At 40.4% G+C, this 25,805-nt stretch overlaps 1 protein-coding gene across 2 annotated transcripts; it reads left to right on the top strand.

The window, feature by feature from the left end:
* Positions 1–7,916: 7,916 nt before the first annotated feature.
* On the top strand, positions 7,917–25,805 carry REG4 (regenerating family member 4). Of its 2 annotated transcripts, none has more exons than XM_053591610.1 (6): positions 7,917–8,010; positions 10,171–10,326; positions 10,492–10,651; positions 13,679–13,767; positions 22,222–22,327; positions 25,447–25,805. In XM_053591610.1, exons 3-6 carry the CDS (start codon positions 10,585–10,587, stop codon positions 25,497–25,499), a joined length of 315 nt encoding a protein of 104 aa, XP_053447585.1. In that variant the 5' UTR covers positions 7,917–8,010; positions 10,171–10,326; positions 10,492–10,584; the 3' UTR covers positions 25,500–25,805. The 2 variants fall into 2 exon arrangements, with proteins under 2 accessions (XP_053447585.1, XP_053447586.1); XM_053591611.1 differs by having other exon boundaries at positions 7,922–7,938.

The following is a 25,805-nucleotide window of genomic DNA, read 5'->3' as shown; positions in this document are numbered from 1 at the left end:
AGCCATTAAAAAAAAAATGGAGACTTTACATCCTTCGTATTAACCTGGATGGAAGTGGAAGACATTATTCTTAGTAAAGCATCATAAGAATGGAGAAGCATGAATCCTATGTACTCAATTTTGATATGAGGACAATTAATGACAATTAAGGTTGGGGGGGAAGGAAAAGCAGAGAGAGGGAAGGAGGGAGAGGGGTGGGGCCTTGGTGTGTGCCACACCTTCTGGGGGCAAGACATGATTGCAAGAGGGACTTTACCTAACAAATGCAATCAGTGTAACCTGGCTTATTGTACCCTCAATGAATCCCCAACAATAAAAAAAAAAAAAGAAAGAAAAGAAATTAATGAAAAAAAAAATTTACCTTTGACCTCAAATGAAGAAACAGTGAAAACCTCCACTGTTTGACTCAGAAAGAGTGTATCAGATATTTGAAGAGGAAGGCAAAGGGATCACCGCCATCTGAGCTCCTGCCAGGGCAAGCGGAGTCAGAGAGTGTTACAGGTAGAGCATAGGAACTCGGAACTCTGGCTGTTCAGTATCTCAGAGAATGACAGAGACCTCTTATCAAAGTGTACCCGAGGTGTCAGCTGCCAGAGATCTAATTAAATTTGCCTCAAACTCGAATTTTATAGCTTAACCTCCCAAACTCTCCACAATTCCTTCAGGTCCTCAGGACTTACTCCTACAAGTTTCTGTCCCTAAGTGTCTGCAAACAAGAACAATTTTTCTTTCATTCCACATCACCTTATTTCCACAGGAAATTCTCTCCCGTCTTTTTGGTCTGTGCTGTCCAGTACAGTACGAACTAGCCACGTATAGCTATTTAAATTTAAATTTAGCTAATCAAAATTAAATGAAGTTTAAAAGTTAATCTTTTTTTTTGAGAATCACACCATATGATGATTTATTATATTTTGTCATGATTTGTTACACATTATTTTAAATGTACCATTTCAAATCACATATTCCCACAGAATTTTAAAATGATCATTGATAATCATTGCTTTCAAGAGCCCAAGCCAATAGCATCTAACAGGAATTTGCTGCACAACAGATGCATTCTAGGCCCCAGGGATACAAAATTTTGTACTTAGTCACAAGAGTTTGACATTTCAGTGGCTGACTTCAATTTACCTCAGGATTCCAATAAATTCATGGAGTACATATTAGAAGAAGGATTAAATCTCTGAATTCAGATAATTCTGAAGAAAATTAATTTGCTTAAATGTCAGCAATGATATGTAAATCTGATATCTTTCTTTACAGAATGATTATGTGATTGCAACTGTGATTTGGACTGAAACTTTATTAGATGTGTATAAATCAGTACTATTCTATTTTAAAATTGATGATAGAAAGTGAATTATTTTATAACTATGCATACAATATAAAATAATATGTTACTATGCTTCAAAATTGCTTTTCATGCTAAGAGTTCCAGGTAAATTTGAAATCTAAACCTCAAATTCAACAAAATGTCATCACTCAAACTTCAGCAGAAAATAATTGAATTTGTATTGCCAGCTACATTCTTTAAACACTTCAAATCATTCAAGGCATTCTGTTCTAAATATCTTTAGCATATCCTAAATAGTGTATATATGATTCATGTGAGTGGTACACTAAAAGCACTGACTTAGTGAATAGCACCACTGCACAATTCATACATGAACCAGAAATCGCTTGTACCCCATAAATCTATTGAAAAAAAATAAATAAAAGTACATTTTAAGCATTGTTTATATTAAAAGTTATATTGTTATTTTTTAAATTTTACTTTATTTTATAACTTTAATTTTTATTTTGTATTAAATCATAGCTGTGTACATTAATGCAATCATGGGGTACAATGTGCTGGTTTTATATACAATTTGAAATGTTTTCATCAAACTGGTTAATATAGCCTTCATGGCATTTTCCTGGTTATTGTGTTAAGACATTTATATTCTACACCTAGTAAATTTCACATGTACCCTTGTAAGATGCCCCATAGGTGTGGTCCCACCGATTACTCTTTGATATTACTCCATGATATTACTCTGGAAACTATCATTCCTTAGGATCTTAAGATGACTATTTTATTCCTGGATGTCTTATGCCCGTACCTCCACCTGAGCTCTCATCTCTGTTCCCTACTATATTCCCAACTTCTACTCTTATTTTATCCACCTATCCCTGTTACTGGACCCTCTATCTTCCCCATCTCCTATCTGTGGAGGGACATATAGCCCTGTGGTCATGGTTCTGACCACATCATTCAGGTGCCCAGGTATTGTGGCCTGTCAGCCTTCCCTGTGCTCCCAAACCTTAGGCCTAGAATGTGGAGCTGCCAAAATAATATTCGCCCTTCTGAACAGATGGCACACTAACATTCCCTCCTATCTTCAGCAGCAGCAGAGCCATTACTGCCACTTGTTCATTTGCCATTGTAAACCTTCAGATTCAGATGAATTATTTCAGGGCCAAACATACTGTTTTTGTAAAGTACTTTTCATTAATAAATCTATAAGATAGTTCTATTTAAAAAAATTGACATTGACAAAAATTTAATTGACAAGCCAATTAAAAACATTCAGTGGGGGAAAGATTCCCTATTTAACAAATAGTGCTGGGTGAACTGGCTGGCAACCTATAGAAGACTGAAACTAGACCCAGGGCAGCACCTGTGGTTCAAGGAGTGGGTGCCAGCCCCATACACTGGCCCGGCCCCAGCAAAAACTGCAAAAAAAAAAAAGAACTGGACCCACATCTCTCATTAACTAAGATAGACTCTCACTGGATTAAAGATTTAAACTTAAGACATGAAATGATAAAAATACTAGAAGAAAGTGCGGGGAAAACTCTTGAGGAAATAGGTCTGGGCAAATATTTTATGAGGAGGACCCCCCGGGGAATTGGAACAACATCAAAAATACACTACTGGGACCTGATCAAACTAAAAAGCTTCTGCACAGCCAAGAACACAGTAAGTAAAGCAAGCAGACAGCCTTCAGAATGGGAGAAGATATTTGCAGGTTATGTCTCCGACAAAGGTTTAATAACCAGAATCCACAGAGAACGCAAACGTATTAGCAAGAAAAGAACAAGTGATCCCATCTCAGGGTGGGCAAGGGACTTGAAGAGAAACTTCTCTGAAGAAGACAGGTGCATGGCCTACAGACACATGAAAAAATGCTCATCATCCTTAATCATCAGAGAAATGCAAATCAAAATTACTTTGAGATATCATCTAACTCCAGTAAGATTAGCCCACATCACAAAATCCCAAAACCAGAGATGTTGGCACGGATGTGGAGAAAAGGAACACTTCTACATTGGGAATGCAATGGGATTGCAATGGAGCGGGAATGCAAACTAATATGTTCCTTTTGGAAAGATGTTTGTAGACACTTAGAGATCTAAAAATAGACCTGCCATTCAATCCTACAATTCCTCTACTAGGTATATATCCAGAAGACCAAAAATCACATAATAACAAAGGTATTTGTACCAGAATGTTTATTGGATCCCAATTCATAATTGCTAAGTCATGGAAGAAGCCCAAGTGCCCATAGACCCACGAATGGATGAGTAAATTGTGGTATGTTTACACCATGGAATATTATGCAGCCTTAAAGAAAGATGGAGACTTTACCTCTTACATGTTTACATGGATGGAGTTGGAATATATTCTTCCTAGCAAAGTGTCTCAAGAATGGAAGAAAAAGTATCCAATGTACTCAGTCTTACTATGAAACCAATTATAGCCCAAGAGGAAGAGGAAAGGAGAGAGGGAAGGGAGGGGAGGGGGAAGGATGGGTGGAAAAAGAGTAAAAGTTAATTCTTCATGCTCACTAGTCATATTTGAGTGTTTTGTGGCCAAATTTGGCTAGTGGTGACCTCACTGACACTGTAGGTTACAAGTCCCTTATCACAGTGAAGTCCATTGGACAGTTGTACTAGCGTGTCATGATTCAATGAGAGCTTATTGAGGATTTGTGGACATATGAGGAGAGGTCACATTTTTATTTTTATGAGAAAATACACTTAAATCTAAGCATGTTTAATCACTCACTTTTTCTCAGGAATCTACCATCAATCTACAGAACTATCCCAACGTACATGTTTCCATGGGGAAGAGTCTTTCGGGAAGACAAACAGGATCACCACATAGATGAAGGTAAGATACTTCAAGTAGGCTTAGAGGATGAATTCTTCTAAGAGCTGAAATACAGCATTTCTTCCAAGGAAAATGTGAATGTATTCTCAGAGGAATAAAAAATTGAATGAAGGTTTTCTCCGTGGGAAAAAGAAAGATAGGAATGAGTTTGCTGGTCCCCTGGAACCTCAAGAAGGAAACACCTAAGAAGAAAAATGGCAGGATTGGAAGCAACTACTCTTCCTTTGTTGCTGGTCAGTTTAGTTACTAAAACTCACTGAGCACAAGGTTATTGAGGTGAAGAGGCCTGATCCCTGACCTGAAGTAGCTTAGTGATTTAGGAAAACAGGCAGGAAACAGAAACTTTAAGTACCAGTGTGGAATATGTGAGCGCAAGCAGAAGAATCTCCACCATCACAGAGTAGAATTAAGGAAACATTTCCAAAAACAAGTTGTGAACCAAACCAAGCTGGGTTGCTAATGCAAGTTCCCGGGAGACAGAGACCAGAACTGCATTCTTCAACTTCTTCTCACCTCCTGTCTCTTTCCCCTCCACACCCATCCCCACACACCCAGACCTTTGTGCTCAATCACATTTAATATTCATTGAATTAATTGATTAAAAATGAATAAACATACCCAAACAAGAAAAGAGGAGAAGGACATAGCATGGAGAAGAATGCCATGAAGAAAGGGAGGGAGGTGTGACCTTGTATGGGGAGTTGCAGGAAATGCCAACATGTGGTGGGGACGGAGCATAGATTTGAGTGGATAAAGCATGAGAGCAGAAAGTGAACAATTGGGGTGGGGGCTGAGGCTTAGAAGGGTCTTCCTGCTGTGCTGAAAGTTTAGGTGAAGGTGGGGCTCCAGTGGAATATTTTATCATTAGTGCAACAACATCCGGTTTGCATTATCAAAAGAATACTCTCCCGAAGCATATACTTAATGTTTCTAATAAGTCTCAGTCAAATCAGCATCAGATCTTAGAACATTTTAACTTCATTCCAAACTCTCCCAAATCTCAGCTGTTCCTGTCTGGTATTTTAGTTCCTGTTTGTATTAAAAATAAAACTATTTTTAATAAAACTATTTTTTAATAAAACTATTACTTTCATTCTAAACATTATTATAATTTTTCAATACAGCCAACACATTTCCTTGTTGTAACACATTCTTTTCTTGTGGAATCATTTTATTTTTTGCCAAATGATATACTTAATTTCAGTTAGTCTATGGATAACAACCTTTCTAAGGTCTTAGAAATTTACCTTGTCTTATTTCATACTTACCCGTTACTGACTGGGTGGCTGGGTACAGAGTTCCAGGTTGAACGTTGTTTTCCTTTGCACTTTAAACATAGTATTCTAAAGTCATCTTGTTTTCATTTTATTTCTCTATTATGAGGCCATTCTGATTCTTGTTATTTCGTAGGTAATTGCTGCTGATTTGTGGCTTTTAGGGTTCTTGCTTTGCTTTCTAAATATCATATATAATGTGTCTATATGTATAATTTTTATTTTACTAATCATAGTCAGTATTCAGTGAAACTTTTCAATTCAGAGATTTCTCCAGTCCCCTTTATTCTTATATCCAAAAGCTTTATGTAGATTCTATCAGTGCTCTACTCAGAACTAATCAATGGGAGGGTTTGGGTAGAGACATCCTGAAGTCCTAGAAACATCTGATTCTCTTGTCTGTTTTCTTACTCTCTCCTTTCTCATCTCAAGTCTTAAAATCTTTACACAGTGCCGGTGGCGCCTGTGGCTCTAAGGGGTAGGGGTGCCAGCCCCATATGCTGGAGGTGGTAGCTTCAAGGCCAGCCCCCGCCAAAAAAACTGCAAAGAAAAAAAAATCTTTACACAGTGCTATCAAGAGAGCAGAGTGAGGGTTGGGGCAGGGCACAGGGGCAGAGGGAATCTGCCTAATCATATATTTTGTCAAAACTTCTCTATCTGGTATCTGGACCAGGTCTTTTGGACTTAAAAGGCTTGGAGTTAATATCTTTGTTTTTGCTTGTGCCACAAAGCAATGAGTCCAAGTGTGTCCCACACCCAGGAGTTGTGCCATATAACCTTATATTGTGCCTGTTAGGCGAGAGCACATCAATCGCCCCCTTCCCCTAACCTCCTCCCCCCACTCCCAACTTGAGTTTAATTGTGTTTTTTTTTTCTTTTGTGGATGTGTATTTGTTCATCTACTGGTTTCATATCAGTATTGAGTACATTGGATACTTGCTTTTCCATTTTTGTGATACCTTATTAAGTATAATGTTCTCCATTTCTATCCAGGTTAATACAAAAGTTATAAAAGTCTCATTTTTTATGGCTGAATAGTAGTCTATGGTATACATATACTACAGTTTATTAATCCATTCATGGGTTGATGGGCACTTGGATAGATTCCACATCTTGGCAATTGTTAATTGGACTTTGTTAAACATTCTAGTGCAAGTGTCCTTATGGTAAAACGATTTTTATTCTTCTGGGTAGATACTTTGTAATGGGATTGCAAGATCAAATGGAAGGTCTACTTTTAGCTCTTTGAGGATTCTCCGTACTTCTTTCCAAAGAGGCTGTATTAGTTTGCAATCTCACCAGCAGTGTTCCCTTCTCTTCACATCCTTGCCAGCACCTGCAGCTTCAGGACTTTGTGATGTGGGTCATTCTTACTGGGGTTAGGTGATTTCGTTAAGTGGTTTTGATTTGCGTTTCTCTGGTGATTAGGGGCGATGAGCATTTTTGATGTGTTAGTTGGCCATTTGTCTGTCTTCTTTGGAGAAATTTTTGTTCATGGCTCTTGTGATAAATGGGATTGTTTGGTCTTTTTTTGTGGATTAATTTGAGTTCTCTGTAGATTTTGGTTATCAACCCTTTGATTTACAAAATGCAAATATCTTTTCCCATTCTGAAGGTTGTCTCTTTACTTTGATTGTTGTGTCCTCAGCTGTGCAGAAGCTTTTCAGCTTAATTAAGTCCCATTTTCTTATTTTTGTTGTTGCTGAATAGCATTTTTAAAACAACATAGAACTGGGAGCAAAGAAGCCTGGCTTCTGATACTAGCTTCACCCATAAGTTAGTACAAATTAAAATAGTCATGACATTTCTCTCGAGCCCAGGTTTATCACCAGCAGAACAAAAGAGTAAGGTTTTGGTCTTTTCCCAACTTAAAGTTTCCAGATACACATTCTTTACAGAATTAAGCCTTTAATTTGAGGCTAAATGATCTCTGCCACCTACAACCTATTTTAACTCTTTGCAAGCTATACTGAAAAAGAAAATAATAACATATCCTCAAAATACATGTACATAAGCCAAAATCGATGGAATTATAAAGGAGAAATAGATAAACTTAAAATCATAATGGAAGATTTTAAGACACCTCCTTCAGCAACTGATAGAACAAGTAAAAAAATCTGTAAGGATACAGATAATTTTTACAAAATTATTAATTTTGTAAAATTAATACAAAATTAATACAAGAGGAAAAATAGCTTATAACAGATTGTGGGATGTTGTCAGTTTTGATAACAGGATGTAAAGAAAGCTTCTGTTTGCACACTGGGAGTGGCTCCCTTCCTGGCTAGTCGAAGCACAACCTGCACACATTCTCAGGCCACCTCTGATACAGCTCATTTTTTAAACCACAGATAAGGCTTTTATGGATGTATTATTACCTGTAAACAACATTATTCTCTATGATTAAAATCTCAGGCAAGAAGATATAAGAGCTCCAGAAACTCTGGCTGGGAGCACTCAAGATACTGAAGAAGAGAGGTCTTCAAAGCCTTGGCTGCCAACCAGGTAATCCTCCCTGTGATTGAGGGTTGAAGGCTTTCTCTGAACATCTGTTTTCTTCTGCCAGCTATCAACCAGGTCAGAAATTACAAATTATGATTTAAGTCATTCTTTCTGTTGCTTCATTGTTTGATTTGAATTTCTTACTTTTGCTTTTCTCTTATTGTAAAAAGCACTGGGTTTGGTGTAGAACAGTGTTGGGTTACATCACAGCTCTGCAATCTAGTAGCTGTGAAACTCTGGGAAATTTACTTCATCTCAATAAATGTCAGTTTCTTCATCTCTAAATAAGGTAGTGATACCTGCATCACCTATCATTATGAGGGTTAAATGACATGGCAGTCATTCAGTGAATAACTTTTATAGATTAATCAAAATAATTAATTACCTCCCTTCCTCCAGATGGTCAGCTTAACAGAGAAGTTATAACAATTTGCATTTTCAAGTGGTTTAAAGACACTGAAAATACCCTATTACTTTTGGAAGGTGGTTCAGTAAAGGTGTGCAGGATTCATTCAATGATCATAAGGTTCATTAAATGATTATAAGAGGACAGAGTCCTCTTCTCTGCTAATGCACACTGAAGTGTTCATATGGAACCCAGATTGGATTTTCCAGGAAAGCCTTCATTTCAAATAGTATATTCCACCATTCCCTTTAAGCAATCTATTATTTGAAAGTTAGCCCATGTACCCTAATTTTGGGAGCATAAAGAATGGTCAAGTGAGAATTCAATGAATTACCTTTTTTTTTTTTGGAGACAGAGTCTCACTCACTCTGTTGCCCTGGGCAGAGTGCCGTGGCATCATCACAGCTCACAGCAACCTCAAACTCTTGGGCTCAGGTGATCCTCCTGCCTCAGCCTCCCAAGTAGCTGAGACTACAGGCACCTGTCATAATGCCAAGCTAGGTTTTTTTCTATTTTTAGTAGATATGGGGTCTCACTCTTGCTCAGGCTAGTCCTGAACTCCTGAGCTCAAGCAATTTACCTGCTTTGACATCCCAGAGTGGTAGGATTACAGGCATGAGCCACCTTGCCAGGCCAAATTACTCCTCATTAAGATGAGTAATCTATTAATATTAAATTATTTGGGAGAAAAATTCAGAACTGAATTGCATGTTTATACTAAATTAAAACCCAGATAGATGAAAATCAAAAGGCAAATAGATGAATATAAATAGTCATATATATAGCAATAGCCAGCCTTTCTGATATAAACTCCAAAAATTATAAGGAAGTATATTGAATATAATGAATCTATATTCTTAAAAAAAAAAAAAGAGTGCTATCAACTCAGTCTAAAGGATAGTGTGCTCAAGTGAAGTCAGATCTGCTCTGCCATGACCAAGGGCCTTCACACCCAGACCTAAAAATGATAATATAATTTCTAATAATTTCAGAATGGTAAAAATATAAATAAAAGAAAATGAACTTGGAAATACAATACTTATGCAAAAAAGATCTTACGAATCACTGACAAAGAAACAATGAGATAAAAAATGTACAAAGTGAGAAACTGAAAATTCACAAAAGAAGTACTAAAAGCTAATCATTATATGAAAAGATGTTTGACTTCATTAGTAATTTTAAAGTATTAAAAAACACTAAAGTTTTTCTTTAATATACCAAAATTAACCAAAAAAATTGACAAAATAAGGTTTTCTTTGGAAGTCTGGGGAACCACTATTCCTGTGCACTCTATTACATTACGGTCCATTAGAGAGCATTTTAGAGAAAGGCACCCAGGTGACAATTTGCACAGCCTGTGACACTGCAACCCTGCAGGTGTAAATTTACACAAGGAGAAGTCAAAACTGCATCAAATTTATGTGAGTGCAAGAAAATTTATTATGATCAATATATTTCTCAGAAACAAAACCAGAGTACAGAATGACATGATTCTATTTACACAAAATTGTACACAGAGATATCTGTAGGTTATTCACCAAATTATGTATGTCAAGGAGATGAGATTTCCTATTTCCATTCTACTTTCTAGTTTTCATTGATCTTTTAATGACTTATGTGTTATTTGATAATGAGGAAATATACTGAAATATACTTTTCTTTAAAAAAGAAAAGAGTGATATCAATTCAGTCTAAAGGAAAGTGTGCTTAACTGAAGTCAGATCTGTTTGTAGCTGGTGCAATGAGCAAGGGACTTCATACTCATCGACCTCAGGTTTTCTCTTCTGTAAAATGTGGGTATTAAACCATATCTTCACTTTTAATTCTAGCATTAAAGACTTCAATGTTGGAACCACTTGATTTGATTTTTTAACCACAGAACGCCCATCGCCGCCTCATGCGTGAAAAAGCTTGCCTTGGACGCCCTCTGCTGGCTCTCTTGAGTAATTGTAGCCTGCTACAGACAGGCCCAGAAGGCCTTGCAGGTGAGAACAAAATCTAAGTTAAAATCTCTTCATCTTTACATTTCAATTCAGATTCCTTTCATTGTCAATTCTGATTTAGCCAGACCAATACTATATCCTTATCCTTCAGATATGTGTGATATGGCAGCTAAATTCTTGAGTCCTCACTGGTGTCAATGTGTTCAGATTTTCAGCTCTAGGTCACCGAGGAATTTCAGAGAAACACTCACAAGGTCTCTAAGATCCTTGCAGCAGACGTGTCCTCGGGGGAAGAGGACGATGGCTTCCAAAAGAATGCGGCTTCTCCTACTGCTCAGCTATGTGGCCAGCCCTGAAGTCCTGGGTGGTGAGTGCCCATCACTCAGCTGAAACTGAGCCCATAGTCAGTATTCTCACAGCATATGACACAACCAGACATTCACCCCTGCCCCCCACACTAATATCTAGGCACTTTAGGAAATAAACTTCCAAGATGGGAATGAAAAGCAATATGATGTGATAAAAGGTTTAAAGACTCTAGAATCAAACAAAATCCAACTCTATGTGACTGTAAGCCCTACTAAAATAATGAATTAAGTATAAATTATAATATTATTTGTTTCAAGCTCATTGTGAAGGGTAGAGCTAATGTGTTTAAAGCCCCTGAAATCTAGCAGACCACCTGTAAGTCACAGCTGTAATTAAAATATCCCAACGTTTGCATACACTGTTTTCCTCTCTGAGCTTATTAGGGATTGCGGTTTGCACAGGATTTACAACCCAGTGAGAGAGCTGGCTCTTACACACTTATAAACCAACCATCAATTGCAAAGTAGTATGTCAACACATGAGTAGCAATACTATAGAATCTACCAACGGAGAGAACAAGGAAAGAAAACTGTGTGAGTGAGCTAAGACTCGCCATCATGGAACACCCACAATGGAAGGGAAAGAAGTATGGGCTTATCCGGTGTAACTCCTTTGCTCTAGTTATGAGTAAAATGAGATCCAGAGAAAGGAAGAGGCTTGCCCAAGGTCACATGGCAAGACTGTGTAAGACCCAGCTCCTAGTCTGAGGGTGACTTGCACTGTCCCACAAGGCTTTGCTGGGAGTTGTATATGGAAGAGTGAATGAGGTTCCATACTTGGGTGTCACGTCTGTTGAGAAGAGGGCCTCTGGAGGGGGCTAGTGTTATCTGTAACTTAGCACTTCTCTCACTGGGGAATGCACTTGGCCAAGGGGAGGATCAATTGAGAGGAAACAGGAAGAGAAGCAAGGTTCTTTGGGCATGGTGTGGGTTCCCATAGCTGAAGTCTGTGGTCCTTGTTACGTCCTACCCTTAATATACCCTTTTACTCAGTAGATCTCTGCTTTCAACCCACCCCTGTTTCCAGTCACCTGTTCTCCCTACCATCTACGGCTGCTGATGGAACTCAGCCACCTTCTCTCAACCATGCAAAAATGTGCAAGACTCTGGGAAGTTGCCTTTGAGCCACTCTTACAGAGTTGCCTTCTATGACCATTTCTATATGGCCAGGTGGTTCCCTGCTGCTCTGGTTCTTTGCTGGCCTCAGGCTTCAGGCTTTCTTAAAAGGGCTTGAAATTTGCCCAGGCTATGTCCTAGGGAACACAGTACTTCTCCCACCCCGACCCCTGGGGTTTACCAATCTCTGGTTTCTCACCCCAAGAGAAGGTACAGCCAGAACATTCATCACAGATCCCTTCATTGCCCAGATAGATCTTCCCCCACGATACAGAAGGACTTTCCACTTAGAAAGTCCTGAGGGAACATCTGTTACAACATATTCTATATGGTCTCTGCACTATGGCTTAATGGAAAAAGTCTAATTTTGTACTCACGAGAAGTATGGAGGATTCAACAAGACCTGTGGTGAAGATTATGCTCTTATTGCTTCCCACAGTGATATTTTTGTCCAGGCCCATAGCTGTTCTTCCCCTGAAGCAATGCATGCCATTGATTCAATGAGTGGAGGGCTGGGAGTAACATAATCTATGGACAATAGAAAACTTCATCTGGTTAATATTTTTAAAAATGCTACATAATAATGATGGTTTTTAATAGCTACAATTTTAACTATTATTTACTGAACAATTACTGCATACTAAGCTCTGTGCTAATGACTTACACCCATTATTTCAATTAATCCTCCCAACAAGTTTATGAAGATGGTATTTGTTGTCAGTACCGTTGTATGGATAAGAAAACTAAAGCTAGAAGAGATAAAACAATATCCCCAAGGTCATATATCAAGTAGACAGTGGAGTAGAAAAAATTATTGAAGTAATCCAGGCAAGACGCTGGGAGGTGAGGCCTCCCGGCGCTGCGGGTGGTGAGGTGAGACCTCCCGACTCCGCGCGGGTGGTGACTTGAGACCTCCCGACGCTGCGTGGGTGGCGGGCGGAGGCCTCCAGCACCCAGTGAGAGGCCAGGAGGGGCTCTGGCACCCGAGTGCTGGCGTCAGAGCTCAAGGGCTGCTGAGGAAACATTGGCTCCCCTCCCATTCACACCTCACTCTCCTTCTGGGGACCCTAGCAGGTCACTCAACTTTCTGGTTTCCTGATCTGTACAATGGGAATGAAAACCCACCCTTATCTCTCAAGGAGTACCTGGTAATTAAACAAGAGAGTGGGAAGGAGCAGGCTTGGCTCATGCAGGATTTTATAAAAGTAACTTGAGCATTGACTAAAACTTAGAGGCAGACTGGGCTCAAATCTTGCCTTGGTTGTTTATTTGCTGCGGGACTCCGGGGAGTGACAACTTCTTTCTGCCTTCATTTCGTCACCTGGAACCTGGGGATAATGACGGGGTCTCTGTGAAGATGATTAGAACACGCCACTACATCCCTCCTAGTGATGCCTGCTACCTCCCGTCCTTGCCCCTCATCTGTGGTTGTGCTGCCTTAAGTGACTGTTGTTTGACCTTCAGTGTAAGATTCTCCCGGCTGCTGGGTACACCTGCTCCCATCACACATTCTGGAACTGGAGAAGTCACCACAGGACAGGGTTAGGGGACCCAGTGGACCCATCGTGAGACAGACTGACCTAAAACTCCACCAATCACCTGACTTCCGTGACCCACTCTGACTGCTGGGCCCAGTGACATTTTGGGTCTCCTACAATTAGTGGCAATTCAGATCCAGTGTCTAGGAATCCCAGAAAAGCCTGCTTCCTTTTCCCCAGTGCATAGCCCCACTGGTAAAAGGCCATTGGTCCCTTTGAGGAAGGCTGGGAGAAAGTGCATTAACAGTGTACATTTTCAGCAGATTAGAAAGGACTACTCCATTCAGGAGGTTCTGGACCTCTCAACTCTATCGAGCCTGGGAATGGATTTTTCCCTATCATAACTTGTAATAACTTTTTGTTTGTATGCAGATATCATCATGAGACCCAGCTATGCCAACGATGGTTTTACTACAGGTCCAATAACTGGAAACTTCTGGAAGCTGAGGAACTGGCCTCTGGTAAGAAATTGGCCTCCTGCTAGACTGGCTTCTTTAGAGTGAAGGGCCAGCCTGAGCTTTCACTTGGTCCAGGAGCAAAGGTCTTTCCCCAGAATTCAGAAAAAACTGCCTCTGTGGAGAAGTGAAGAGAAGGGGGCAGGTTGTGTGTTCACCTCTTTTAAGCAAGTGAGCATGGGTGAAGCAGGTGGTGTGTGCCCAGTCCCCAGAGGGCTATAGGGCACAGAGGATGAATAAGAAATGGCTCCTGCCCTCCATGTGCTCACTGTTGTTAGAGAAGACAGAAATACATAAATCAAGGAAGGATAAGAAGATGAGCAACTTACAGAAAGAATGACTAAGTTTCTGTACAAGACTTGCCGGAAAGAGAGTGGTGCGTAGCCAGGGTTAGAGCAGGCGCCTCAGAGACACCAACACCAGGAAGGAAAGATCCCAACACCTGGAAGGAAGGGTCCGCAGCTCTACACAGCCCACAGCTGTAGCAATTTTATTTCCCTGAGGTTTTGTCTATGACAGTGATTTTCAGCTGGTGTTCTGTGGCACACTAGTATGCTGTGAAATTTTTTAAAGATCATTTATTCATATTTTTCAAAAGAAGTTCAAAGCACAGAAAGCATATTTTATTTTTTACTCTTTTTTTGATCAACATAATTTAAGTGTGCTGTGGAAGTTTAACTATAGGTTCAGGCATGCTATGAGATAAAACACTGGTCTATGAGATGACCAAATAGGCAGTGAGAGGAAGCACCCCAGCGGAGTCAGCGTGGTGGCGTCTCTGAAGACACTGATGGGGAGCCCTGTGAGCACCCTGCAGGGATCTCAGAATCCCTAACTATAACCTGATAGTGAAGAAGAAAAAACAGAAAGCAGAGATGGAGCAACCACCACATGACAGCTATAAAATATAAAATATAAATACAGAATAAAAAGTATTCTGTAACCTGAATAAGTCTAGGGTCAAGTAAGGATTGTGACATCTAAACAGAAAATGTCAATGTGGTTGTGATCAGAAATGACTACACCCAGAGTGATCAGTGGAACAGACCCAGTGAAGTCTGAGCTGAGTCCTGAACACTCGTATGAAAAAGGGATAGAGAGACAGAGAGACTCACCTATAGGAGGAAAAAGAGCTCACGGAGAGCCATGAACCTGCTCCTCAGTTCTTGGCAATAACCTGATGAAATCCGGGAAAGACGTTTGTGCTGCCCATCTCCAGAGATGCCAGTGCCAATTCTGTGTCGTCTGTGGAATCTGAGGACATTGACCTGAGTGTAAAGCTCACTCCACCCCATTGGGCATTGCTGTGTGTCACTTTGCCTATCCCCAGGCTGTAACATGGGATGACGCTTTTTACCTCATGGGTGGCAGGGGATTCATTAAAACAACATGCACAGAGCCCATGACACACAGCAGATGCTCAATGCAGGTTCTTAAAGAAAAAACAGCCCATGGGATTGACTCTGGGCCTTAGCAAGGTTACCAGTGCCAGAACCAGTTAGCTGAGAAAGAGCCCAAGGGGCCTGGAATCATCCCCAGCTGCCTCTGGCTGGACCATTCCTCACCAGTGCTGCCAGACAATCCCAGCTCCCCGGACTCCTCACAGCTGGAGGAGGGAATGGTGAGACACACGTTGTAGATCTGGTCACAGCTGGAAGAGGCAGAAGTCTAACAGCTGAATGAACTAGGAGGACCAGTAATCACTTCAAGATGCCACACCTGCTTCCTCTTCTGTGACGGGACTCTTTTGTGGCCGGTACACAGTTGGTGCTCAAAAAATGCTCACTGGTAATCTGGCATGCCTGCCTTACCTATTTGAGAATCAAGTAGAATTACAGGTATAAGAGCATTTTGGTGTTGTAACACGGTTTGCAAGTGTGAGGATGACATTGTTATTAAACAGCAATCACATCTAATCTCGGGTAAAATAGTAAAAGCAATAATGGGAGCAGGCGAGGCCTAAGTAGCCATGGCCCAAACTATGCATTTATTAAGTTAATTCAACTTCTTGTCATGAGGACAGAAACTGTAACACAACCCAGGAAAAGTAAAAGATAAGATTTTTACACACACTCACATACAAGCAAATGTTTGCCTTGTTTAATTGAACGATAGGTTTCTGGTTGTAGAACAAGAATTAATCATGTTACGTGTTCCATATAATCCTTAAAACTATGGATGATTACCATTTATTAATCTATAAGAAAAATGCAGATTTCACACCTTAGATATGAAAGAAGTCAGCATCCTGACAGAGGAAGAAAGAAGAATTTGGGATCAGTATAAAGATACGCCGGAGGAAAGCAGAATTGGATTTAGAGCTGAAAGTTTTAAAAGTTGTAGCTGAGCCGATAGTTACATATCAGCCTCTACGTGATGCGAAGAAACTCCAATTCAACCAGGTTTGACGGCGTGGCTACTGTTGGAAACGGGGGCGAACAGGTACCTTCATCTTCAATTGGCAAGTGAATTCCAGGAAACCAGGAATTCTAAACCATCATATCAAAGAGTCTCTTTCCCTCTCCTCCACCTCAGATTTTTGGGCAATTCATCCTATACTAATTTGGTAGCAAGTAAAAATAAGTTATAGACCACCATTTCCAATTTACAATGTGTTGTTCCAGAGTAACAGGAACAACATAAATAATAATGTAAAATAAAAGAGACATAGGCGCCTGTGGCTCAGTGAGTAGGGCGCCGGCCCCATATGCCGAGGGTGGCGGGTTCAAACCCAGCCCCAGCTGAACTGCAACAAAAAAATAGCCAGGTGTTGTGGTGGGCGCCTGTAGTCCCAGCTACTCGGGAGGCTGAGGCAAGAGAATCGCTTAAGCCCAGGAGCTGGAGGTTGCTGTGAGCTGTGTGAGGCCACGGCACTCTACCCGAGGGCCATAAAGTGAGACTCTGTCTCTACAAAAAAAAAATAATAATAATAATAATAAAAAATAAAAGAGAGATAGGCTTGGGAATTAGGCAGCCATGGGCTCTGTTCCATGTCTCCTCACCTTTTCCTGATGTTCCATCTTCCCATCTGTAAACTAAAAATGCGCCCTACTTCCTAAGACTGTTGTGAGGATTAGAGGTGACAGCATTTGTGAGATGCCCAGGTGTTCCAGAAGGGGCCCCTCATTATCTGTTCTCCAGTGCAACTGTGTTCACATTCTAACACCCCTGAATCAGGCATGTGCTACCGTGACTGTGCACAGTCTGTCATGGACCCATCGGCAGTGATTTTTTCTTTTTCTTTCTTTCTTAGTAGGATGTAAAATAAGAGCACATTTTACACTCAGTGGTTTCTTAGATTTGTTGAAATGCAGTATTTCATAATACATTTAGTCCTTATAAAAACTCCCAAGTATCAGTCACTATTTTGTCCATTTTACAGATGAGGAAACTGAGCCTCAGAGAGGTGAAGTGACTTGTCAAGGTCATATACACTAACAAGGGGTAAGGCCAGGACCCCTGGCACCTCCTCTGACCCTAAATCTCCTGCCCTCGCTTTAACCTTCCTCTTTGAGAATTGAGGCTGTGGCAGTTGTGTTTTCTCCAAAAGTCTTTTGAGGGGACTGGATCACAACGTCCAGAGGAGGCCAGGCTGTGCAAGTCTATCCCGCTTGGCACACTAGGGTTCTGTGGAGAAGGCTGTACTTTTAAGCCTCAAGGCATCATTAATGGGACCTTGCATGTAGCTAGAGTGTCAGTCCTATGAAAATGGATCCCACCTGGCATCCATTTAAAGGAAGCCAGTGTCAGAGCAGAATACATAAGTGGCTATTAAAGAAACCAGCCTGTAGGGATTGGCTTGCATGACCCACAGAAGGTAACCTCAGAATCCCCACAAATGCCCTACTGGGAAAGCCAGATGAATAGCCCCTTTCTGGGAAACGGGTTCCTGGCCTGCTAACAAGGGTGCAGGTGGTGGATTGTCACTCATGAGCTTCAACTGATAAGAGACCCAGGTCTTGCTCTCAGTGGAGGATAGGATTGAAACGGAACCATTTAATAGACCTTCTGTCTAATTAAGGTCCTCCTGAATCTTACAAGACAAAACTACCAGCATACCAGAGCCTGCAAAGAAAAGTTTGTATAAATATACATTTGTGTGTGTGTGTGTGCTTGTGTACCCAGAAGAACTTCTGTAGTTGACCACCCAAGGGACTGTAATGAACTGGTAAACATGGAGGTGGTCAATGTAAGGAACGTCCACTGAGTGCACGTTCAGTCTATGAAAATTAGGTCAATTTAAGGAGGTGGTCAATGTAGGGAGGTGGTCAACTCTGGAGGGTCTACTGTATATATCTATATACACACAGATCTGTTATGAGACTCAGATTAATTAAATTCTCATTTGACTTGAGTTACAGTTGAAAACATTCAGCTAACATTTTTTCTTGGATGTTGTTTTTTATGTTACCCTTGATTTCTTTTTGCTGGACTCTCACTGTTCTTTCACCAATACCTTATTATAAGGAATGGCATGTGAAATCTCTGTAAGGAGTGGCTGAGTACTGAGGTCTAGATGTGGGGTTTACGGTTGACTGATTCTTTCCCGGGCTTCTGTAGTTAGCTCACCCAAACATAGGGAGCATAAACCTAGAACTCCCCCTCCCCCACTTTCTGTTTCGTGACAAAACTCCTAAAGATAGCATACGTTCACACCCCCTTTCATGAATGAGTGCTTATCCTTTAGTATTCATCTAATACATAGTCATGCTTTTTCTCTTCTTGGACATTGTTATAGAAAAACTAGTGATCCTTTATCATAGTTCTTACAACTATTTTATGCAGTTCTTTAGCTTTAAATGGTGTTTATTTGACTTTCAGAAATTTTATATTTTTCTGTTTTCACGTTGCTATTAACCAGAACTCCATCATTCAGAGATAGTGTGAATATTTACGTCTACTTATATAATTTTTTTTTGTAGTTTAAACTTTTACATTTTTTATTATTAAATCATAGCTGTATACATTAATGTGATCATGGGGCACCATACACTGGTTTCATAGACCGTTTGACACATTTTCATCACACTGGTTAACATAGCCTTCCTGGCATTTTCTTAGTTATTGTGCTAAGACACTTACATTCCACATTTGCTAAGTTTCACATATACCCTTGTAAGATGCATCGCAGGTGTAATCCCACCAATCTCCGTCCCTCTACCCACCTCTCCCCTCCCTCCCCTCCCTTTCCCCCTTCCCCCTCTTCTTAGGTTGTAACTGGGTTATAGCTTTCATGTGAAAGCCATAAATTAGTTTTATAGTAGGGCTGAGTACATTGGATACTTTTTCTTCTATTCTTGAGATACTTTACTAAGAAGAATATGTTCCAGCTCCATCCACGTAAACATGAAAGAGGTAAAGTCTCCTTCTTTCTTTAAGGCTGCATAATATTCCATGGTGTACATATACCACAATTTATTAAGCCATTCGTGGATCGATGGGCATTTGGGTTTTTTCCATGACTTAGCAATTATGAATAGGGCTGAAATAAACATTCTGGTACAAATATCTTTGTTACGGTGTGATTTTTGGTCTTCTGGGCATATGCCTAGTAGAGGAATTATAGGATTGAATGGCAGATCTATTTTTAGATCTCTAAGTGTTCTCCAAACATCTTTCCAAAAGGAATGTATTAATTTACATTCCCACCATCAGTGTAGAAGTGTTCCCTTTTCTCCACATCCACGCCAACATTTCTGGCCTTGGGATTTTGTGCTATAGGCTAATCTTACTGGAGTTAGATGATATCTCAAAGTAGTTTTCATTTGCATTTCTCTGATGATTAAAGATGATAAGCATTTTTTCATATGTCTGAAGGCCGCATGCCTGTCTTCTTCAGAGAAGTTTCTCTTCAAGTCCCTTGCCCAGCCTACGATGGGACCACTTGTTTTTTTCTTGCTTATATGTTTGATTTCTCTGTGGATTCTGGTTATTAAACCTTTGTTGGAGACATAAACTGCAAATATCTTCTCCCATTCTGAGGGCTGTTTGCTTGCTTTACTTACTATGTTCTTGGCTGTGCAGAAGCTTTTTAGTTTGATCAGGTCCCAGTAGTGTATTTTTGATGCTGCTACAATTCCCCGGGGGGTCCTCCTCATAAAATACTTGCCCAGACCGATTTCTTCAAGGGTTTTCCCTGCACTCTCTTCTAGTATTTTTATAGTTTCATGTCTTAAGTTTAAATCTTTAATCCATTGAGAGTCTATCTTAGTTAATGGTGAAAGCTGTGGGTCCAGTTTCAGTCTTCTGCAGGTTGCCAGCCAGTTCACCCAGCACCATTTGTTAAATAGGGAATCTTTTCCCCACTGAATGTTTTCATCTCTTGGTTCTCTATTCTGTTCCAGACATCTACTTCTTTGTTTTTGTGCCAGTACCATGCTGTTTTAATCACTATCGATTTGTAGTATAGTCTGAGGTCTGGTAGCATGATTCCTCCTGCTTTGTTTTTATTTCTAAGTAATGTCTTGGCTATTTGAGGTTTTTTCTGATTCCATATAAAATGAAGTATTGTTTTTCTCAAGATCTTTAAAGTATGACAGTGGAACTTTAAAAGGGATTGCGTTAAAATTATATATTGCTTTGGGTAGTATGGACATTTTAACAATGTTGAGTCTTCCCAGCCATGAGCATGGTATGTTTATCCATTTGTTAACATTTTCAGCTATTTCTTTTCTTAGAGTTTCATAGTTCTCTTTATAGAGATCTTTCACGTCCTTTGTTAGATAAACTCCCAAATATTTCATCTTCTTTGCCACTACTGTGAATGGGATAGAGTCCTTAACTGTTTTTTCAGCTTGACTATTGTAGGTATATATAAAGGCTACTGATTTATGAATGTTGATTTTGTAACCTGAGACGCTGCTGTATTCCTTGATCACTTCTAAGACTTTTGTAGTAGAATCCCTGGTGTTTTCCAAATATACAATCACATCATCTGCGAAGAGCGAAAGTTTGATCTCTTTTGACCCTATATGGATACCTTTGATTGCCTTTTCTTCCCTAAGTGCGGTGGCTAAAACTTCCATTACAATGTTAAAGAGCAGTGGAGACAATGGGCAGCCTTGTTTGGTTCCTGATCTGAGTGGAAATGATTTCAATTTAACTCCATTCAATATGATATTGGCTGTGGGTTTGCTGTAGATGGCCTCTATCAGTTTAAGAAAGGTCCCTTCTATACCAATTTTCTTAAGTGTTCTGATCATGAAGGGATGCTGGATATTATCAAAAGCTTTTTCCGCATCAATTGAGAGAATCATATAGTCTATGTTTTTTAATTTGTTTATGTGCTGAATTATACTTATAGATTTATGGATATTGAACCAGCCTTGAGACCCTGGGATAAAACCGACTTGGTCATGATATATAATTTGTTTGATGTGTTGCTGGATTCTGTTTGTTAGGATCTTGTTGAATATTTTTGAATCTATATTCATTAGTGATATTGGTCTATAATTTTCTTTTCTTGTTGGGTCTTTTCCTGTTTTGGGGATCAGGGTGATGTTTGCTTCATAGAACATGTTGGGTAGTCTTCCTTCTTTTTCTACCTTTTGGAACAGGTTGAGTAACATAGCTACTAATTCCTCTTTAAAGGTTTGGTAGAATTCTGACGTGAAACCATCTGGTCCCGGGCTTTTCTTTTTAGGGAGGTTTTGTATGGTTGATGCTATTTCAGAACTTGATATGGGCCTGTTAAACATTACCACTTGATTCTGGTTAAGTCTTGGACTTTTTATGATTGAAGAAAGTAAGTGACAAGCATTCTAAAATTTGTGCAATATCTCTAGTAATCAAATAAATGCAAATAAAACAACAATATAATTTGATTTTTCAGCTTATCAAACTTTTGCTTTGTCTTAATGAGTAATATTTTTAAGGATATGGAGAAATTGTCCTTGTGCCCAATTGGTGAGAATGTGAGTCCCTACAATGGAAATATTTTGGAAAGCACTTTGGCAATGCATATCAATAACCTCAAAATATACTCTTTGATCCATTAATTCTACTTCTGGGATTCCATCCTAAGGAAATAATTTTTAAAATAGCTTTATGAACAAAGTTGTTCACAGTGATATTCTTTATAATGATAACATATCTATCAATAATGATAGATCACCTATCAATCACTAGAAGAATATTAGGGTAAATTATAGTACCTCCTTACCATTAAAAAAAAGTTCAGAAAGCAAGAAACAAAATTGAGTATATATTTTAAATATTGTATTTTAAGTATATAAAAATGTAATGATACATGAAAATGTTTGTGCCAAAAGTGAATATGCCAATGTTTTCTTCTTAGTGGTTGAATGGAGTGACTTTTCTGTTTTTCCTTCATTATGCAATTCTGTACTTTTCTAATTTTTACAATGAAAACTAAGTTTTAAAGGGGACTAAGAAGACCACATTGGCTGTGAGCAGGTGGGGTCTCGACCTGCGCATTTCTTCCACCTCCTGTCATTGTAGAGGCAGCCGTGGCAGTGGATCAAAGGGGCCACCTATCTGGACAGAGCCTGTGCCAGCAAGCTGGAGCATGGGGGCAAGCACTGTACACAGCTGAGCTCCAGCAACAGTAAGTTCTAGCACGTCACCCCCACCACTTCCCAGTTTGCAGTAACAGCAAAAATGGATGTGGGGGCTTCTCTTCCCAACCTCGCCATTTCACACAGGGCAACTCTTTTCTCCCCCAGGACAATAGCTTTGCTTCAGACATTAGTTACCAACCTTCAGTCCTTTGTGACCACTTCATGATCTTTGCCATAGAGGTTCAGTTATTTATAGATTTATTTTGTTGTTGTTGTTATTGTTGCAGTTTTGGCTGGGACCGGGATCGAACCCACCTCCCTCGGTATATAGGGCTGGCACCCTACTCACTGAGCCACAGGCACTGTCCCGAAGTTTAGTTATTTACTCAATGTTTTCTTTAAATGCACTCATTTTTTTCTTAATGATATTTATTTTAAGAGTATATTGTAGACCATGAGAGGGACATTCATCACATTTTGGGAAACACACATTATAGGAAGCAAATACATGTGGTGAAATCAAGTGGATTCCTCTTAACTTCTTTAAAATTGAGGTTTCCCATGAGCCCTAGAGAACCGGTCTTTGCCTGGGTTCTTCCCTCCTGTTAGTTTCCCTGATTCTTATTCCCCAAAATGAGGGGCCAGAACTCCCTCTGCAGGTGCACACAGCTGCTTGAGCCTTTTACTTTCCCGTGCCTGCCTTCATTCGCTGCTCTCTGCACTAATAAGTTCGGTACTAATGACACCTTGGGCTGGGTGATTCTCTGTTGTGGGGGTCTGTCCTGTACCTGTAGGAGATTTAGCACCATCCCGTCTCCCCTCAGTAAATGCCACAACCTTCCGAGGTTGTGACAGCTGAACATATCTGCAGATACTGCCAAATGTTCCCTGTGTGGGGCAAATTCACCCCTTATCAAGAACACTAGCTAATAAGGCATATGGAAGATTTCAGATGTAAAACAAAAATGCAGAATGTTAAAGTCAAAAAAGATATTTGATGTCGAAGGTCATGTATTTGAGAACCTCTGAGAGGGTATAACAGGCCATCTGGTGGCCTGGTACCAGGACCCCTGTTAGCTACAAAGTGGGCCTGAGAAAGGGCCCAGCCTGAGGACCTGCGTGCTGGGGCTGCTCCCATAGGACATTGAGTGGTGTTTACTGTTGTCTGAGGAATAAAGCTTATGAGAACAAACCAGAGACGAAGAAAACTTTCTGACAGCAAGTGGTGAAGGGTGGATGTGAGGACACAGACTCCAAGGAAGATCTACAGAGATTTAAAGGCAAGGGAGGGATTTTCACAGCCCAGCAGAGACCACAGTTGCTGTTTAAGGCATCAGTTCCGGTGGAAGGAACACAACCAAGGCCAGTCCGTAGAAGCTCCCAATGTGGATGCCTACCCAAATTAAGGAAAAATTGGAACAGGTAGTATTGTTCAAACATGGAGTGGGCTACCCCAGAGAGCAGTAAGAAACCCATCACTAGAGTTAATCAAGAAAAAGGTGGGCATGTGATTTTTAAATGCAGTTGAAGTACTGTAATGTTAGAAGAGAGGCTTGATGGCACAGGAGAATCAGATAAGGAACAGTTCAAAAATAAAAGTTCCAGAGATTCTATGGCTTTTGGGAAACAGTAGACCCTATGCCTCCCTAAGTTCCCCTGTCCCTAGGATTCTGAGATTCCAGATGGGAACTGGAAGATTCACGAGCAAAATCCTTTCCCTGTTAGCCCATGATCACATCACTGAAGGGTGCCATGTTGTATTCACGAGAAGCAGAAGCCTGAAGCTGACTTGAGACCCTGTGTCTCTGGGTTCCTTTCCTTTACTGCAGTTACTTGCCCCAGCTCATGGTTATGAGAACACAGACTAAGACAAAAGAACACAGGAATGAAGCAAGGATTCAAAAAAAGCTGTTGGAAGATAGAATTTAAATGCACATCTCAGTCCCATCAATGTTATTTTATTCTTGTATAATGGATTTGGCCCCCAGACTTAATTTCTAAATTTTTTCATTTAAATCAATATAATATTAATGTCCCAATACATAGCTGCACATGCGTTCTCCTTCTCTGCCTGGGATGGGACCGTTTGGTTTTTTTTTATATTTAGAACTAACTGCAGAGGACTTTCTCCCGGGTCCTGCCCTTACCCTTGCTGACCCTCCCCTTGATGTCACAATGTTTTGTGTCTCTGGAAATCTGCAGCTGACAGAATTTCCTCAATTACCTACTGGTAACTTTGAGACATTTCATAATGATAACTGGAGTTTTTCAGTTAAAAAAAATTCATATTCAGTAGAGTTTGTGCTGCATTCTGAATGGCCAGGGTGGAATTTCAGCTCCTCCACTTAACTGAGCTGTGTTTTCCTTTGGGGAGATTCCTTATTTCTCTGTGCCTGGGATGCCTCCTACAAGGGTTAAGTAATGTTGCTAATCATCTTAATATGTGTGAAGTGCTTATCACTTGAGGAATTGGTTCATGCGGTTGTTGAAGTTAGCAAGTCTGAAATCCACAGCTCAGGCCAGCAGGCTGGATTTTCCCTGTAAGCTCATGTTGCAGTCTTTTATTTATTTATTTATTTTTTTGAGACAGAGTCTCACTCTGTCACCCTGGTTAGAGTGCTGTGGCATCACAGCTCACAGCAACCTCAAACTCTTGGGCTCAAGTAATCCTCTTGCTTCAGTCTCCTGAGTAGCTGGGACTACAAGCACCTGCCACCACATCCAGCTAGTTTTTCTATTTTTAGTAGAGACGGGGATCTTGCTCTGGTTGAGGCTGGTCTTGAACTCCTGAGCTCAAGCAATACACCCATATTGACTTCCCAGAGTGTTGGGATCACAGGTGTGAGCCACCATGTCCCACCACTGATGTTGTAGTCTTGAGTGCAAAGGCAATTTGGAGGCAGAATTCCTTCCTTTTAGGCCTTGAACTGATCTGATAAGGCCCATACATGCGATGGAGGGCAATATGCTTTCCTCAAAGCCTAACCTCCAAAAAATACCTTCAACATTTACGTTGGTGTTTGACCAAACAACTGGCACCACCACTGTCTAGCCGATTTGACAAATAAAAACATGAACTTAGCCATAACTCCAAACAAAACACCGAGCTAACACTGGTCAGCTCAGCTCAGCACGAGACTGTAAATGTCTGCTAATTCCCTTACAGACTTTTTAACTTGGAATGACCATGAACGCCGCCAACGCCAACACTTCCTGTGAAGGCATGGGCCATAGAGCGTGGATCAGGATGGACACCCCTTCTCGCATGGTCCCTCTGCTTTCCCTCCTCTGCCAAATTGGCTGAGTTTGACCATTATCTCAGAGAGGAAACCTAGCAGTTAAGAGCCATAGGCCTTAATTGCACTGACTATTTTTAGGCTCAGAGACAGAGATGTTAGCCTGGGTATAACAGTGACTTCATACTCTGTTCATCCCACAATCCCTGTCTGCAGTGCTCTCTTGTCCTGATCCCCTCTCTCCCACTGTCTTGAGCAGTCTAGGAGAGTGAGACACTCCCCAACCCAG

This window comes from Nycticebus coucang, chromosome 5 (assembly GCF_027406575.1).
Source record: "Nycticebus coucang isolate mNycCou1 chromosome 5, mNycCou1.pri, whole genome shotgun sequence".
Taxonomy (NCBI): domain Eukaryota; kingdom Metazoa; phylum Chordata; class Mammalia; order Primates; family Lorisidae; genus Nycticebus; species Nycticebus coucang.
Note: the sequence above shows the minus strand (reverse complement) of the source record. Positions and strands in the feature narration are given on the sequence as shown.

Bases quoted from the DNA above. Each gene is read 5' to 3' on its own strand.
- REG4 (XM_053591610.1), top strand. From the start codon at position 10,585: ATGGCTTCCAAAAGAATGCGGCTTCTCCTACTGCTCAGCTATGTGGCC. The intron at 10,652-13,678 runs GTGAGTGCCCAT...GTTTGTATGCAG, and splicing joins CAGCCCTGAAGTCCTGGGTG to ATATCATCATGAGACCCAGC. The intron at 13,768-22,221 runs GTAAGAAATTGG...CTGTCATTGTAG, and splicing joins AGCTGAGGAACTGGCCTCTG to AGGCAGCCGTGGCAGTGGAT.